This window comes from Choloepus didactylus, chromosome 20, assembly GCF_015220235.1.
Source record: "Choloepus didactylus isolate mChoDid1 chromosome 20, mChoDid1.pri, whole genome shotgun sequence".
Taxonomy (NCBI): Eukaryota; Metazoa; Chordata; class Mammalia; order Pilosa; family Megalonychidae; genus Choloepus; species Choloepus didactylus.
Genome location: NC_051326.1, coordinates 48,289,314 through 48,307,615, shown reverse-complemented (window position 1 = coordinate 48,307,615; position 18,302 = coordinate 48,289,314). Strand labels below are relative to the sequence as shown.

Sequence of the window (18,302 nt, the reverse complement as noted above, 5' to 3'; positions counted from 1 at the left end):
AAGGGGTATCCTCCACCCCAGACACCGAGGTGTTAGTCTAGACTGCTCCCGTCTTATCTGCAGCTGTTCCCGGGCTTCTTTTTTCTTAAAGAACACCAACCCACCGTTTCCCCACACTGCAGCGTGGCCGAAGGATTAAGCCGACTCACTCACTCATTTCAGAATGCAGACTCCTGGTTTCACCAAACGCACGTTCCCTGTGGCTTTAGCAGAACTTGTCCTGCTGGTGCTACTCTGGAAGTGGTGTTCTGGGTCACTTTCTGGTTTTTTATCTAGTGTTTTCCACAGAGGTGATTTTTGCTCTGTCTCACCTAGCTGCCATCTTCGATAATACCCCTGGCCAACTGATTTTTGACAAGGGTGCCAAGTACACCCAATGGGAAAGAACAGTCTCTTCAAAAATGGTGCTGAGAAAAACTGGACTTCCATGTGCAAAAGAATGAAGGTGAACTCCTATCACATACCATATAAAAAAATCAACTCAAAATGGATCAAAGACCTCAATATAAGGACCAGAATTATAAAACTCCTCATAGAAAACCTAGGGAAGTATCTTCAGGACCTTGTTTTAGGCAATGGTTTCTTAGACTTTGCACCCAAAGCACAAGCAATAACAGAAAAAAATAGATAAATGAGACCTCATCAAAATTTAAAACTTTTGTGTCTTAAATGACTTTATCATGAAAGTAAAATGACAACCTACTCGGTGGGAGAGAATATTTGGAAACCACATATCAGATTAGAGTTTAATACCTAGAATACAAAAAGAAATCCTTCAACTCAAAAATAAAAAGGCAAGCGACCCATTTAAAAAATGGGCGAAGGACTTGAATAGACATCTCTCCGAAGAAGACATACAAATGAACAAAAAGCACATGAATTATGCTCAGCATCATGCTATTAGGGAAATGCATATCAAAACAACAGTGATACACCATTTCACAACCACTAGAATAGCTCCTACTTAAACAAACAAAGAAACAAACAAACAAAAAAAAACAAAAGAAGAGGAAATTACTAATTTACTAGGTTGGAGAAGCCATGGAGAAATAGGAACATTCATTGATTGTAGCTGGGAATGTAAAGCGGTGCAGCCTCCCTGGAAGGCATTTTGGCAATTTCTTAGAAAGTTAAGTTTAGAATTATCATGTGACCTAGCAATTCCATTTCTGGGTATATATCCAAAAGATTTGAAACCAAGGATTTCAAACAGATATTTGCATACCAATGTACATAATGGCATTGTTCACAATTGCCAAAAGATGGAAGCAACCCAAGTGCCCATGAATGGATAAATAAAATGTGGTACAGACCCACAACAGAGTATTATTTAACTGTAAAATGGAAAGAACTTCTGATACATGTGGCATACCTTGAAGATATGTTGCAAGAAATAAGCCAGATACAAAGAACCAATATTGTAGGATCTCACTGATACGAAATAAAGGGGCTAGGGTGGGAGCAGGAAATGAGGATTAAATTTTATGGGTTTTATTTTGGTTGATGGAAAAGTTTTGGTAATGGATGGTGGTGATGGTAGCACAAAACTGTGAACGTAATTAACAGCACTGAATTATATTTTTGATTGTGGTTAAGAGAAACTTTAGGTTGTACGTATGGTACTAGAATAAAAATTAAATAAAAAACATAAGACTGCACATCACAAACAGAGAACACTATTGTAAACGATGGACTATAGTTAATAGTACAATCAGAAAAATGTTCTTTCATGAATTGCAACAAATGGATCACACTGATGCAAGGTGTTACTAACAAGGAGGTATATGGGAACTCAGTATTTCATGCATGATTTTTCTGTAACCTACAACTTCCCTAATAAATATATAAATTAAAGAAAAAAAAATAAAAAGAGAAGAGAAGAAAAGGACTCCCTGGCAGCTAGCTGCTTCCACATCTTGAGGCAAAGGAGACATGGGGAACATTTTCCCAATATATCTCCATAATATAGTAAAAAAGTTGGCTGGTCTTTGTCCTCAGTTCCTGAAGAAGCCACCTTTGACTGTGCAACTGCCTGTGTTAGGAGTGTCTTTTGTTCTTTATAGTGGGCATAGGACCACACCAGATAGTTAGCTACAGGGTGGGGCCAGGCACACCTGAGCCACCCAGACCAGAAGGACCAACTTGGTTATTAGGGGGTTGGGTTTTTGAGCCACATCATATCAGCCCACCTCCCCAACTTCTGGGAGGAGAGGAGGGCTGGGGATTATGCTCAACCACATCTGTAATGATTCCATCAATCATGCCAGTGTAATGAGACCCAGTAGAAACCTGGGACACTCAAGCCGAGAAAGCTTCCACAATTGATAAGACAGATTGCTGTGCTGTGAGGGTTTCATGTTCTGACTCCATGTAGAGAGGACACAGAAGCTTACATTTGTGATCCTCCCAGACCTCATACGATGCTTCTCTTCTTTTGGCTTCTTCTAATTTGTATCCTTTTACTATAATAAAACTATAGGCATATAATCAGTGGGAACCCCCAAATTTGCAGCCAGTTGGTCAGAAGTATTTGTGAGATTCAGCCCCCGAACTTGCAATTGGTGCCTCTTGGAGTGGAGGTGGCCTAACTCTGGGTAGAGTCAGAATTGAATTGATTGAGTTGTTACGTATTCCCAGCTGGTATCAGCAGCTGCAGAAGCTGACTGAACTTCTGAAAACCTTTATAACCTCTACCACATTCCTGGCACACAGTTCACCAGGTTGGATAGCCTGTTACGTGCTTTCTAAACAGAAGCGTAAAATGGAAACAACACAAGAATATGGGATATTTAAGATGGAGTAAGAAAAATAGGTACTTTATCAAAACTATGAAGAATTGATTATAAACAATAAAAAAATAAAAGACGCTTTCAATAGCATACCCCAAAATAAGGTTTAGGCATGCTATTTTGGGATTAAAGAGCAGAGCTATTTAATCCAATGAGATGTGTGGTCTCCTAAGAAATTGAAACTTCTGGATTTCAGAATTGATGAGAATAAAATGCAAGTAAGGACCATATGGCAGGACCTTGCCCAAGCCTACCCAAACACCACCAAATCATTCTTCTCTGGTGATGGAGCTCCCAGCTGTTCACACTGTTTTGTGCAAAGGCAGAGTTCTTTTGGTCGCAGTGAAAGTTGGCCCTACACCCCCCGAATTTCAGGGGATGAAGCAAGGTCATGGGAACATCTCATGCAAATTCATTCATTTTGAGACTTGTTGAATTTAAGTTACTTGTGAGGCAGCGAGGATGAGATGACTAATAGGCAGATGGAAACAATCTCAATTTCAGAAGAAAGTTACATCAACATGACCTGATCCTATAGAACAGTAAGTCTTGGGAATCTAGTAGGTCCCAGATATTTCTGACCACCCTGCCCAGCCACGGCTAACACAGGCTTGGGGAAGCTTTTCAGCTCACAAGCTGATATGATGCACTGAGATGGATTTCACTTCTCTTTTATTAAAATTACAATCTCATTTCCACTTTCAGGCTGTACTATATACTACTAGATGTTCTTTCTGAATTGAACATAAAATGCTTTTCTGATTTTTATCTGCTGGTTAATTGTGCTTCCTTGTTCTCTTTCTTTTCTGAGTTTGCTGTTCATGCTCCATTCCCTCTGCCCCGCTCCCCCCCCCTCCAAAAAAAAACTACAATGGAAAAGAACTGAGAATCTTCATAAAGAGTACAGAAACTGTAACTCATTTGAACAATCTTTCTTTTAATTAATAATCAGTCAACCATATGGTTGACAGTGGTGCAGAAGTAATTAAACATGCCTAATTCAATAACAAATTGATTTATTTCTCCCTTGCAGAATTTCACTTCACGTGCACTGGAGCACTTAGCTTCTGCGTTGCCTGTCAACATTACAATTATAACAGTTGATATATACAACAGAGATACTTTAGTCCAGTTTAATCACAATATTTATTTTTCAATGTTTAAAGAAACCTCAGAAGGAAGATCATTTTATTCAGAGAACTGCATAGTTCTTTAACTTTTTCTGTCATTTGTAATTAAAATTTTAGTTTCTAATAAAACTGAAATCTTTTTGTGTTACCAAGAAAAACAATATTAAGGATTGTTATGAACTCTTGCTTTCTTTCTTAACCTTCAAATAGTGCTGGTCTCCTTGAGAAAAGCCTCTCCTTTCCCTAAGGTGGATGATGACAGGTGTGTTTATAGGCTCATTAGCTCTCAATTCCTGATTAAATATAATCCTGTCTGCTGCAAACTTTGAAAGCAGGTTTTGTAACCTTGTATGAACGGGGAAAAAACGTGTATTGTTAAGCTGAGGCCTGCCTAAATGTCCTTTTGGTGAAAGTGTGTCTTTATGTAGATGCGAAGTTGGTGGTGAATCATTTTGTTGAAAACTGCCTTTTCCCCTTGGATGCATTTGAAGTCATGAGAAATTCATTTTCTATTTTAAGAATCTCTAAAACAAAATGTTATCTCCATTATTTTATGTCATAGGTTATGAATGATTCTAAGGGACTCAAATTTTTAAATCATCCATCTTATGTCACTGATTTATTTATATCTTCACATGACACAATGAGATTTTCCTAGGTTGGATGGAGATCTCTTGTTTCAACAATCACAATGATTGTGTTAGCAGTGTACTCTCTTTGGATACAGGAATGTAAAAGGCTATGACAGGAATATTGGACTTGCAGTTTAGGTATAATCAAGGGAAAAAGGGAAGTTCTGAGAAAAAGTATGAGCTTATTCTCCACTCTTCACCCCAACCCTGCATATTTTCAATGGAGAGTGGGACTATTGTCCTTCAGGAATACAGTAAAATGGCAGATTACAATTACACTCCACTTTCTATTTTTCACTATTAGGTAAAAGAGTTCAGTAAGCCATTCCCACCTCCACAGGTAACCCCCTTTCTTATACTTTTCTTAATTCAGGGCTCAAACATATGTTAATCCAAGTCCCTACCCACAACCCCATCATCAGTTTGCATATCCTCATTTTCCACTTCTACACACAGTAAGTTGTCAATAAATGTAATTTATTTTTGTGATTTTTTCCCATAGCCAATGTTTCATTTGGTTGTTTGAGGAGCAGTTAATGAAATAAAGCCAGTTACCAAACACTGAACAAATGGCATTTCCAGTTTCAGTTTTACAATCCTTTCTTGGGGTGGTCTAATATAATTCCACTATAGGTTTGTCATCCTTTTCTGTGCAGAGTCCTTTATTTCAGAGACTTCAATGAATCATACCATTGATTTATTATCTTTTTTAATTCCTCTGAGTTTTTTTAAAATACGTAATAAAATTCAGTGTTCATACCACTGAATCTCATCATCTTCAGAGGATCCCTGATACACCAAACAGTGAATTAATATCCCTTTTAATGGCTTGAAGGATCAGTATAAATGAAAATGGGCAGTGTTGTATCTAGGGATAAAAACACCAGTTAAAATAATACACAACTACAAAAATATAATTATAGTGTAAATAATGAAGCAAAATAAACACTTGCTTTTTAAAATCATTTTAAATAATATATTATCTTACAAATTATTACAGTATATACATAAGTCATTTTGGCTGTTTTACCTGCTTGATCTTTGAATATTTTTGATATGACAACAGGAACCTTGTGTTCCGCACCTCCCTGAAAGACATGGAGAGCAGGAGGAGGCTGCCATTATTATGATTTACACTATAGATATTCATTGAAAAGGAGAAATAGGAACAGGAAAAATATATTCATACCTTTATACTCAGGCCCAAACCACCAACAGGTTGTCTGCGAAGTGTAACAGTTCTGTGCTTTAAAAAATTTTAGAAAACAAAATTTAGGTTAAAATATACTCTCAGATAATGACTGCAAAATGAATATACAACTTTTTAATTTAAACTTAAAAAACTGTTTAAAGTATAATTCTAAAGCAGCATGTCTTTACTACTAGACAATATTTTAAATCTTCAAACTGTGGTATTTCACATATGGAAATAGAAACATTGATAAAACAAGCCCTAGTATAAGATTTATTTAACATTTATGCAAAAATCCTTCAAAGTTAGTAATATTATTCCCATTTTGCATAAGAGGAATGGAGGCTCAAACAAGGGAAATGACTTTCCTATGCTCTCCAAGGTGGTAAATAGTGAAGCTGCAATTCAAGAGTTTATGTTTTAAACTGTTTTTTTTTCCGACTAATTCCAAAATTTGCTCCTTTTTCACTATATTTTTCTATTTTTCAATCATTTTAGGCCAACATTTAAATAATCAGTATTAATTCCAGAATGAATACTTTTTTCAAGTCCTATCACCTTAGGTGCCTAATAGTATTTAAAGATGTAGATGGTGATAAAAACCTGAACATACAATAAGCCCTTAAGTGGTTACTGAAATGGTCAAGTTCACCAAATCTCTTAAACGTCAAATCATGTACAAATATTTTGTTTTGTTCTAAACCAGTTAACATCATTTCTAACCACCTGCAACTAGATATGGAACTTACAACAATGCTGACAGTGTATTAAATAAGGGGTCCTGGAATTAGATGAATGGATGTAGAAAAGTATGTTTTACCTCAAAATTATACCATCAAAATAAAGACAATGACACATACTGTATTAATTTTTTGGTGAAACCTAAGAGCTTTTGGACTGAATGGCTTTTTAAAGAGTTTATGTTTGGAAAGCAAGGATGGTAGAGTAAAACGAATAATCAGGGACATCCTGATGTTCCAGGATGTCCCAGTCCCAAGTCCAGTGTGTGCTCACTGCCAGCAATAAAAGACAGCAACATGCATGGGCAAATGAGAAAACTTGCTGTAATATTTACAATATGCATCTTCTACTACTATTAAAATCCACTTGTAATTTTATTCTTAGGATATTGAATAATGTATTATAAACTCAAAGTAAAGAAATAAAAAATTAGAACAAGTATATCTAATTTTATGTGTATGCAGGGGAACACATTAAATAACATTTTAACTGGAAATTTTACTCTATTTTGATCCTTGAGCATTTTTAACTGATGAAATATTTATATATTCATACACTGAAAAAAAAGCTTTATTTCAGGATCTTTAGCTTCTTAGCAATCTTTTGCATTGGAATTTTCCCTTAAACTAAGCTGTATTCCAAATGGAAGACTGGTGAATGGCAAAGTTCAACTTGCTCCTAAGACATGTATACCATGGTTTCTATTAAAAACAAATTCTAAGTACTTATCTGAAATGCCAGGAAACCCTCTCATCCACATCTTATCAAGGGACAGCAGAAGCAAGCATTATTTTAAATCTCACTGTGACAACATAAGGTTTCTAAGGGTATTCCTAATGAGAAGGGAGAGGGAGATTCTCCTACATATTTATAGTATATTATTTTATTGCCTACAAGCATATAAATCTAACTTTCCAAATCAGTAAGTGTTTAAAGAAGAATTATGAACTAGCAAAAAAATAAAGGAAGGTTCATTCATTCACTCATTCATTCATTCAATAAACAATGAATTACTACTATGTTCAAGTTAAAGTGTGGGAGTGTAGATAAAAAAAGAATCCATCTGCCAACCATTTTCTGCATGACTCAAAAATATGTCATCTATTTCCAAGAAAAATTTTCTGAGCAACAGATGATTTAAAAAATTGGGTTATCTAGTATATTAACCAACAATCTCCACTATAAGGAATTTCTGAAACTATTCCACAAAACTTTTAAAATTTTGGCCAACAATATATGCATTTGAACTCCAATGAGAGCAGACAAATGCATGTCAGAGAAAACACATTTTTTCACAAGAAATTAGTTGGTTTCTGCCTCAGTAGTCTTTGCCAAAAAAATGCTGACATCCATTTTAAATTGACTGTTGTTTTATTCACATAGATCTCAGGAAGATAATTCAATGGAAATATCAAGAAAGTGATCATCTGTGGAAAAAAAGTTTATTCGTACCAAAAATCTGGACTACCATTCCTAATAGGTAAGGAAAAAAAGTTTATTCGTACCAAAAATCTGGACTACCATTCCTAATAGGTAAGGTAAGAAATAATTACATCATTAATATCTTTAATATTTGTTTAATAGAACTTGAAGGGCCTATTATCTATGATTCCAGCTAAGCCTTCCCCACTACCTTTGATTACTCAAGCATTTACTCCATGCTGAAATTTTTATTTCCGTGAAAATTTGAGCCAGCACCTTAAATCTCTCTAAGATTGAGTATTGCATCTGGAAAAAGGGGGAAAAAATACCTGTCCTACCAGGAGTTCAAATGAGATAATTATGGGAAAGTATGTCATAAACCATGAAGTTTCATAAAAATACCACAAGTGTTCAGTCTCCTCTATAAAAGCTTGTTCTTTTCTTTCCTTTAAAACTATCTAATTCAAGCATCAAGGAGTTCCAGTATTTCAAAGTTGGGAGAAACAGTTCAGCCAATTCATGATTTCATATTTTTCAAAAATGAAGATTCTATAATTTTTAAGGTTCTAAGGTGATTTTAGCATTAGACATTTAAGAACCTTATTTTTTTCCAACACAGATCTGAAAAAATTTGTTGCTGATAAAAAAATAAATGGGAACCAAAACTTGAGCAGCTTTTAATTGAAACTAATCACATTGAAGCTCAGCTAAAGTCACTATTCCTCCTATATCCTGATTTGTCATGATACCATAACCAAGGCAGAGCTGATCATTTTGTTTTAAAGACATGGATTAAACTTCTCATAATAGTTCTGTTAACAGATATCCAATTAGGACAAACTGACATGAGACAAAACCTGCTGCTATCCAAGCATATTTTCTAATCCAACTAAAATATCTCATGATTAAATTAGTTTACTCAATACGTACTCTTTTAGGGTCAACTACCTAGCACATCAGTTCATCAGACAATGAACTGGCATAAAAGTCTCAGTGATTTAAAAAACAAAACAAAACAAAACAAAACAAAAAAACGCTATTGGCAGACCTCCTCTATTTAAATGTGTACTCCCCTAAAACACAACTTCTTTACTGTCTGTATTCAGAAGCCTCACTCACCACTCACAGGAATGCATTGAGAATACAATCAAAATGTCTAACAGGAAATCTTGAGAACTAAGTCTGGATGCTAAGGTATTTGATCAATAAATTCTTTTTAACTTAAATCCAGTTCTTTTGTTCACAAACATGAGATAAGGTTTTTCAGAAAATATTCTTCTGCATCTTATCATTTAATCCCAAACTACATTTTGACATTTAATTCATGTTTCTGTCTTGGTAGCTGACATCATTAAAACAGGATTTAGCTACTACCAAGTTATCTTCTGACTATAAATATTTTGGGGTAGAGCTGTTTGCTAAGACAGCTCATTCTCATCCATTATAAATTTTCCATCAAACAAAAATGAGACATTGGCACAGTTAAGTTTAGATTTTTTATTCTGTGCCTCAAAAATATTGTTCTGCAATTTCTGTTTTTGATATCTATAACATTTATGATTTGGCCACACATTTTTAACTATAGACATTTAAACTATGGACTTAACACTAAATTTAAATGTTACATCTCTAAACTCATTTCCAGGTTTGAATATGGCAATTTCCAGAAAGACAAATTTCAGTCAGTTATAAAAATAAATTTATGCCATTATGCCACTATGCCTGCAACTCCTTGCCCTCTCACCAGGGTTTATTCAGCTCAAAAATCTTCCTGTGACATTTTGAAATGCTGACACCCCATCTCCTCCTTCCCCCTGGCACTCTACAACCAACTCACATTCCTTTACTCATGATGTTACTGTTTATAGAGTGCATGAGCCAAACCTTCCTTTTTAAGGAGAAAATTAACATGTGTTAAAGGCCAATAACCATGAAATGAGAATTTTTTCATGATATAATTGAAGGGCCTGAAAGAAAAATTTTAAATTTAGAGATTTAGAGAAAGAATTTTCTGTAACATTTTATTTTAGAAAAAAAAAATGCATTCAAAATAATTTCAGTATTTTATTGCTGAAAAAAAACCCAGCATATTAATGGAGTCTAATATTGGAAATAGGTATGAGAAAAGGGGGAAAAGAGCAAATGACTAAGCATTTTTCTTTCCAGGGAGTTGGATATTCTCTTTGTATTAGCAAACACTTCTATAAGGTATTTTTTTTTAGGATGGGGCTATTGCATCTCTCTCCACCTTTTAAATTAACTCAAGGAAAATTTCTTTGGTGAGATGAAGAGTCTGAATTTACCATTTGAAATAATTAAATTACTCTTTAAGAGATCGAGGTAAGGAGCTCAAAACATTAAGATTTATTTTTAAAACACTCATGCATATTTGTTCAAGTGTTCATGTCAAAACCATATTAGAAGGATTTAAAAGTAGCAACTGTGATTTAAGTTTCTAAAAATTTATTGCAATTGTATAGTATTCCTACTTCATTATTATTCATATAAAGCTGGTGACCAATTAGACATATATTACCATTCTTCTTTATTCTTTGAAAGATTAACAAAGGGTCACCATGCATATGGGTCAAAAATTTGAGAGAGTTTATGCATCACTGAAGAGTGAAGTTTACTGAAATAAATATATTGGTGATACTGAAAACACAAATTTTACTTGGGGGGAGGGGCTTAAATCCTAAAAGAATGTGCAATAAATTATCAATCAACATTGGTTTATTCATATATAATTTATAATAATGAAAAGGAAAAGCTTTATCTACATTTGAATTATGGATAAGTTTAAAAAGCAAAATGTTTGCAAAATGAAGGTATAATATTATTCCACATCTATAAATTTGAAAGATACACAAAACAACACATATGTTGCTCATGGAAAAATATATATGAAACAAGAATTTAAACATTTAAAATAAATAATACACACCAGCATCAGTATAGTGATAACCTCTGGGAAAAAAGGCAGGAGAAGGGATAGAAGAGTGAGGCTCCAGCTGTATCTGAAAATTTGTTTCTATTTAATGTTCTGAAATACTTATGTTAATATGTTGGCGTATAATAATTATGGATGGTAATTACATGTGTTTAATTGCTTTGCAACTTTTTCTGTTTGAAAAGTTATAAAAAAGTTTAGCAATTGTGCATATTATCTTTGCTACTATTATTTTTAGGTATTTGAAGTTATATTTGAATGACTTTTTAAACATTTTTAATTTTCTTATAAAGCACGCACACACATAGAAACAACTACTTCATCTTTAAACTAAACTTTGGTGTAAAATTTTTTAACAAATATGGCCAAATCCTTCACTATTTTAAGTTTTTTATTTTTTTTTTAAAGACACAACTTTGCCTATTAAAGTAAACTACAATATGTGCACTATTAGGGAACAGTTTAATGAACTAACTTAGTGTTAGAAGGTAAGACAAAGCAGAATTTTACAAGAGTCAGCTATTACAGACTACGTTAGAAGTATATTCTAGATATTTTGCTGACGATTACATTTCATTATTTGTTTTCAAAACCCTTTTAATGAGATTGCCAACTCTTCTCTTTAAAGTAGGAATTTCAAAATACTGTTAAATCTTCCATGGTTCTGCTTTTTATACCTGTGATGTTTTGTAAATCACTTGCTTTACCTTACTTTTTTAGGGCAACTTTTGTGTTATAACAACTTATTTATTATTTATTATTACTCTCCCTTACCATGTAGCCTTTGTTACGGAAATTATTCTTTTGGAAATGAATCATCCAAATAAATGGACAGCAGCCATTTTAAATCTGAGAAATAGATTTCAAACAGGAATTGGCCTTTAACCGTAATGCATGTGGAAATGTATTTATAGTGATTTACATTGCAGAATATTTATCAATTTAAAGCAGTCCAGTCAATCAAAATGGAAATATAGATTTCCTCTGGTACAAAATATAATGAGTGAATAATTCGTACTAAAATTTAATTTGGGCCTACCTTAACAATGTTATGTAATTCTTTAACCAGTGGGTCAACCAGGGAGAAATGAAAGCTCAGAATTTAGTTGTTTTGTTTTTTGTTTGCTAGTTTCCAGAAATAAAAACTAATACTTCTTATATAGTGTTACAACTTTGTGAATATGAACATCTGCCCTACATCAGTGAGCTTGTTCGAGGAAAGCACCAAGATATTTAGTGGATCCTCAACTAACAGATTTTAATTGGAGGTCACTCTTCATGAGCAGATGAGGCTTGGCAGAGCACAGAGATTTTTTGACTTAACAATTTAAACTAAAAAACAGATTAAGTAATGTGTAAACAAACCAAAACCAAATTGCTATATAAATATATATGTAGAAATTGATTTTCGGGAACAGAAAAGAAATGGAATTTATGTTGGAGTTGGGGAAAATGAAAAAATTAAGAAACCAATGCATGCTTTTTTTTTTTTTAAATAATCAGATTTCAAGTGCAGGAAAAGATATGATGCTGAGGAAATATGTCAAATTAATTTATATGGGTTGTTAAGTTACTTGTAGCTTGGCTGCATGATAAAATAACTTATGGGAGATCAATCATTAGTCTAACTTAAAGAAATAAAGTAATTAAGATTAAGGTAAGAATGAAATAATTAAAAAAATAAAAAATCTGAAACACACAGGTCCTTCTGATTTATGGAAACAAAGCACAGGAAGCAAATGGGAAATACAAAAATTGATATAAATATATCTGGATAAAATCCATAAAATGCATTAGTTATCACAAAAAAGCAATTATAGTATTTTGCTCCATTTATGAGACATTACCACTTTATCGGTAAGTAGCATGATAACTAATGCACCTGTCTTGGAGAATTTAACTTCTTTAATTCAAATTAAAATAATAGTTCTTTGATATCCTTCACATTACTTGTAAGTAGAAAAGTACTTTTTTGGAAATAATTTTAACAAGCTCAATGGACAACTTATAAATGCCTTCTAAAGGTACAGAATCATGATATTGACTTCATTAGTACATTAACAGATGTTATTTAATGATCTTAATTTACGTGTTATAAAATGCATCTACTTTTCCACTCATTCATTAATTTCCTCAATCATTTAAAAATCACTTTTGACTCATTTTCACAATGTAAAGAAACATACGGAAAATGACAGTGGAATAAAAAAAGCATGGTCTTTGATGTTAAGGTACATATGGTGTAACAGTGGCAAAGCAAACACAGAAGTAACTGCCACACCAATAAAATATGGACAATGGCCTAAATGGAATTTACAGGGGAAGCACACGGTATAAACCCATAAGATTAGTGAGGACCATCATATGAGGTAACATGAACTGCAAAGCTAAAATAATCTGGACCTAATCCTAATATTGAGTATCAGTATATAGATTAATGATTTTAACCAGAAAAATCTTCCCAAAGGAAGAGATAATACCAATACCACCAAAATTTTCCAGAGAATAGATAAGAATAGAAACCCCTAAAACCTTTATATGAGGCACGCATAATCTTGATAACAAAACCAGACGAGAATATTACAAGAAAAGAAATGCAGATTGTTTTTTATTTATTCTGTTTGAATCTGTTGAGCTCCTAAATTTAAGGATTGATGTCTTTCATGAATTATGTAAAATTTTCTACCTCATCTCCCTTTTTCACTACTCTTTCTTGTGGCTCTTTGCTTATTATTATGCTCAACAATCTAACTCTATCCCCTTAACCTCTCTTATATTTTCTCACTCTTTATATTTCATTCTCTGTAATTTCTTTAGATCTATTTTATGGTTCTATTTTTATTTCTGTCTAATATGCTATTTAACTGTTGTCCTGAGATTCTGATTTCATTTAGGTTTTTTATTTTTATTTTTAGGTACTCTCTTTAGTTTTCACATCTGCTGAATCACCTTTTATAACCTCTATTCCTTTGTCATATTTTGATACCCTTTTTTATATCTTTAGGCATAATAAACAATGCATTTGAAATTATAAATCTGTTACTTTGAAAACCTGAAGTCTCTGTTGGTCAATTTCTGTCATCACTTGCTTTGGTGGTTTTGTTCCATGTGGTTTTATGATTTTGGTTGTGATCTCTAGAAGACCCTTTGAAACTTCTAGTAGGGAATTATTTAAGGCCTGAATGTAAAGCCATTCCTCCACAGAGGTTGCGTATTTTGCTTTTACATGGTATGTAGGGAACTTCCAAGCCTAACAACACTTTAAACTTAATTTTCAGCTTGAGGTCTTTCAGGTCACACAAGTAATAAACATTTTAACACCAAACCCAAATGAGGATAGATTTGGGGTTAGAGATTCTTAGGGATTATTTATTTCATCCCCTGCCCCCCTCTTTCTTCCAGAGTCAATACTCATGGAAGTAATAATTACTGAGACGGTAAGTATTCCCACTATATTCCAACTTTGGGGTAGATGCTTTTTCAAGGTCACTCACTAAAGATATGACATTTTGGTTTCCTGCTCTATGCAGGTGAGAGAGTCTGATTAATCCTTCTATCTGACTAGATCCCTGGGTTCTGTCTCTCAATGTACACATCAAATCACTGTATCTAGATGATGTTGGATTAGCAAAAATGTTTATATTCAACATTTTTAGCATTCAGCACTGCTTGTTCTTCTCTAGACATTTCACACACCACGTTACTTTTTTTTGCTATCTTCACTAATTTATCAGATTGCCTCCCTTAGGTGATATATTTGCAGAACAGTACAGCAGATACTTGTGTTAACTCCATAATTAACTTTGTGAAATAGCATCCTCTTCCTGAATCTTAATTTCCTAAATAGTAAAATGAGAATATGGAAATCTTTAATATATATTCCAAATGTAAATCTGCCATGATTTAAAGTATCAACTAAAACACAGAGATCTATTAAATCTTTGTCTTCATATGTAAGTTCCCCACAATAGTAACTGAAACCACCAATATAAACTTCCAATATAGAAAAATATAATTATCTCAAATATACAAGAAAATTATAAAAATAAAGCAATGTAAACAAAAACTCTAACATGAGAAAAAGCTGACTCTTCTATACTGTGAAAATTCATACTGTCTTGCATAGATAATTAGATACTACTGAGATTTCAAGCATTCAAAAATACCATATTGACCTGAAGGGATAGGAAAATTAATGAAATATGAATTTTCAGATTCATAACTCTGATGTTGACTCATCACAACTTAAAATCTATTTGTTTCCTAAAGGAGTATATTTAGTTTTAATGCCTTTTTTTGTGATAAAAATGAAATTTATCATTTAATTGATATTGCAGTTTTTTATTTCTGCAGGTTCAAGAAAACAAAACACGAATCTGCCCCTTAATTAGGTCTTCTCAATGGGCAAACAAGAATCTAGGTGTAACCAAATGTATGAAGTTCATTTCAGATTAGGTTTCAAAACAACCAAATCCCACATGGGTTCAGCTCCTGAAGAAGTATTGAATCATAAAGCAAGTTAATTTTGAAGCGAGCACAGGCCTTATACTGAAAGTAGAGCCAGAAATGTAAAATTTAATCATCAGTACTCTTGCTATTAAGAATAAAACTTATCTTGCAAATCGAAATGTCAGTTTGAACTGGCATTTAGTGAGGACTTTTGAGGTAACACGTAGACCTAGCAGGCAGGGTGTTTGTATGTGATTCTTAAATAGTGGTGACAGACACACTAGCATATACAGAAGGGTGAAAGCGTGAATTACTTATCCTCAGTGTCCCTTCTGTCACCTGTAATATGGGGATCACAATGGTATGTAACTGCATAATGATGTTGGGAGCTTTAAGTGAATTTCTTTATGTCATATTGTGGCAGCCCCAGGCCTGAACAGAACAGGACTGAGGACCTTGGCACATAGCAGTCTGCAAGACCTAGGCAGCTAATGTTTAACTTATCATCTTTGTAAGCCAGTAAAGGGAAATTGTAACTTTAAATGGGAGGTAAGCAGGAGGTGAGAAACTCTTGGTCTCACAAAAGAGTAAGAATGTTAATCTAGTCTACCTGCTTCCTGGCTCCCAGGTGTTATCACTCTTGTGGTTATTTACAAAGCCCCATCCTATGATTCTTTCCTTCCTGCACCACCCCCATGTCACAGGATGCTCTCCCACCCTGAGAAATGTCTCTGTCTTAAACCCTTATAAATGGCTTTCTGTCCTCTTTCAATGGTGTGGCCAACTTCCCTGCGAAAGCAGTACCCACCCGGCAAGAGAAAAGCTGTTTGACTTCTGCCTCCCTGTGAATAAGCCCCAAATAAAGTTCATGTTTCAGAAAATGCTCGGCATCTTCTTTGGTCTTTTGACTGCCAAAGCCCCCTCGGGCTGTGACATATGCTCACAGCAGTACTGGCTCATAGAAATAGAATAATACATATTAGTAATTCTTTTTAGAATTGTATTCAGAGCTTGGAATCCCAAGGAAGAAGTGATTTCTGCTTGACTTTAACATTTCCACTGTGTGTTCAATAAACATATGTTGAATTGAATTGGATGATTAATTTTTCATCTCCTATGATCCACACAGGAACTCAGGGTTCCATCAGATCAAAAATCTCCACTCACTCCTCCTGATGGTCAACCATAGAATGACTGTCATCCATTCCTCCTCTTCAGAAGTTTTTAAATGGAAAAAAATTGATCTCAACCAGGTTCCCTGATGGAAGGTAACATGGACAGTGTTCAATAATATGAATGCAATGAGAATTGCTATGTTCTGAATACCCTAGAGGGATGTTCTGCCTCTAATTCTAGAAATATCCTGACCATTGTTAAAAATAGCCCTTCACATTCTCCAAATTTTCATGGCAAGCATGCTTTTATTTTTACAAACTGAAGAATACAGCATTTCACCTCTCCATGAAACTAATGAGATGATCGCAATAGGAACCTGTAAGTGGGATATGTGAAAAACGATGATCTCAATAACTGGTTGCATACTTCTTTGAAAAAAGATTTCCTCTGAATTCTCCCCTCACCCAGTTATCCACGCAAGTATCTATGTTTAGGCACAAATGTGTTCACTATATTTCTTTCTAAAAGCAGGGCTTCAAATGGAACCAGAAGAGATCATTAAGGAAAACAGAACTGCAGAGAATGTACAGAAAGTCATATTAACTATGTGTTCTAATCCATTCCCATTATTTTAGAGCAGGAAATAGTAATGTCAAGCCAATGGATTCTTTAGGTATTAGAAAAGCCCTGGAAATTGTATGTATAATTATATGATTATATTTGTATAGGTATATACCTATTTTTCTTAGGAAATGATCTTAATTTTCATTAAGAATTTAATCTGGGTAGAGAATCTGAAACTATGAATTAAAAATTGAACATAATTTATTTTTCTTGGCCAATAATGCATAAAAGCATTCAGTGTTTTTACTAACTTGTATGGCATTTTCTATAGTTTTTAAAAATTAATTAAGAACCATGGGACAATATAACATAGTGAACCCTGTGGTGAACGATGACTGTGATTAATAGTGCAAATATAAAAATGCTTTTTCATGAACTAGAACAAATGTGTATCACTATTACAAGGAGTTAATAACATGGTGGTATATTGAGGAAAATGCACCCAACACAAACTATTAGCTATAGTTAACATAATATTTTAATATTTTTCATCAACAGTAACAAATGTAGCACACCAATGTTAGGGGTCAATAATAAGTGGGGATAAGTGGTATGGGATGTTTTGTTTTGTTTGTTTGTTTGTTGCTGTTGGAGTAATGAAAATGTTCTAAAACTGACTGTGGTGATGAATGCACAACTATGTGATGATACTGTGAGCCACTGATTGTACACTTTGAAGATGGATTGTATGGTACATGATTATATATCAATAAAACTGCAACAAATAAAAAATAAAATTATGAGAGTAAAAAAATAATTAAGAAGATACATATTTAAAAGGTCAAAAAATATTCCCCAAATTTCCCCCTTTCCTCTCACTCCCATCCTTGTTTGGTATTTAGAACAAGTGGTGGGGGGGGGGGTGTCAAGCTAATGGTTGATGATTGGGCTAATTAAAAGTGGGCATGAGATTTGTTAACATGTTAGAAAGAAAAGAGCCTTGAGGTTTTGTAGTAATGTCATGAAAGCTGCTGAAGTGCAATTGGAGTTTCTAGAACGAAGAGGGAAGCACTGAGGATGAGCTCCAATTCCTGGGTCTGAGATAGAGGGAAGTACAGTGGAAAGGATGGCACTGTCACCCTCCACTCTCTTTATTTTGGTTTAATCAGTCCTGGAACTGCTGAGTTTGTAGACTGGCAAAGTGGCAAGCATTGGATGGACTGACAGACATGCCGTGGGGGTAGAAGAGGATAGGTTTGGTTTTGAGGTAAAAGAAAAGGGGGAATTTCAAGTCAAAGATGTGAGCAACATTGTTCA

At 34.0% G+C, this 18,302-nt stretch overlaps 1 protein-coding gene across 4 annotated transcripts in view; it reads right to left on the bottom strand.

The window, feature by feature from the left end:
* SNTG2 (syntrophin gamma 2) overlaps positions 1–18,302 on the bottom strand; it is a 509,625-nt gene that overhangs the window by 317,561 nt on the left and 173,762 nt on the right. For all 4 annotated transcript variants that reach the window (XM_037813401.1, XM_037813404.1, XM_037813402.1 and 1 more), the window contains exons 3-4: positions 5,741–5,797; positions 5,582–5,639 (exon numbers count right to left, since the gene is read on the bottom strand). In XM_037813401.1, coding sequence (XP_037669329.1) covers positions 5,582–5,639; positions 5,741–5,797 — 115 coding nt within the window. The remainder of the gene's footprint in view (positions 1–5,581; positions 5,640–5,740; positions 5,798–18,302) is intronic.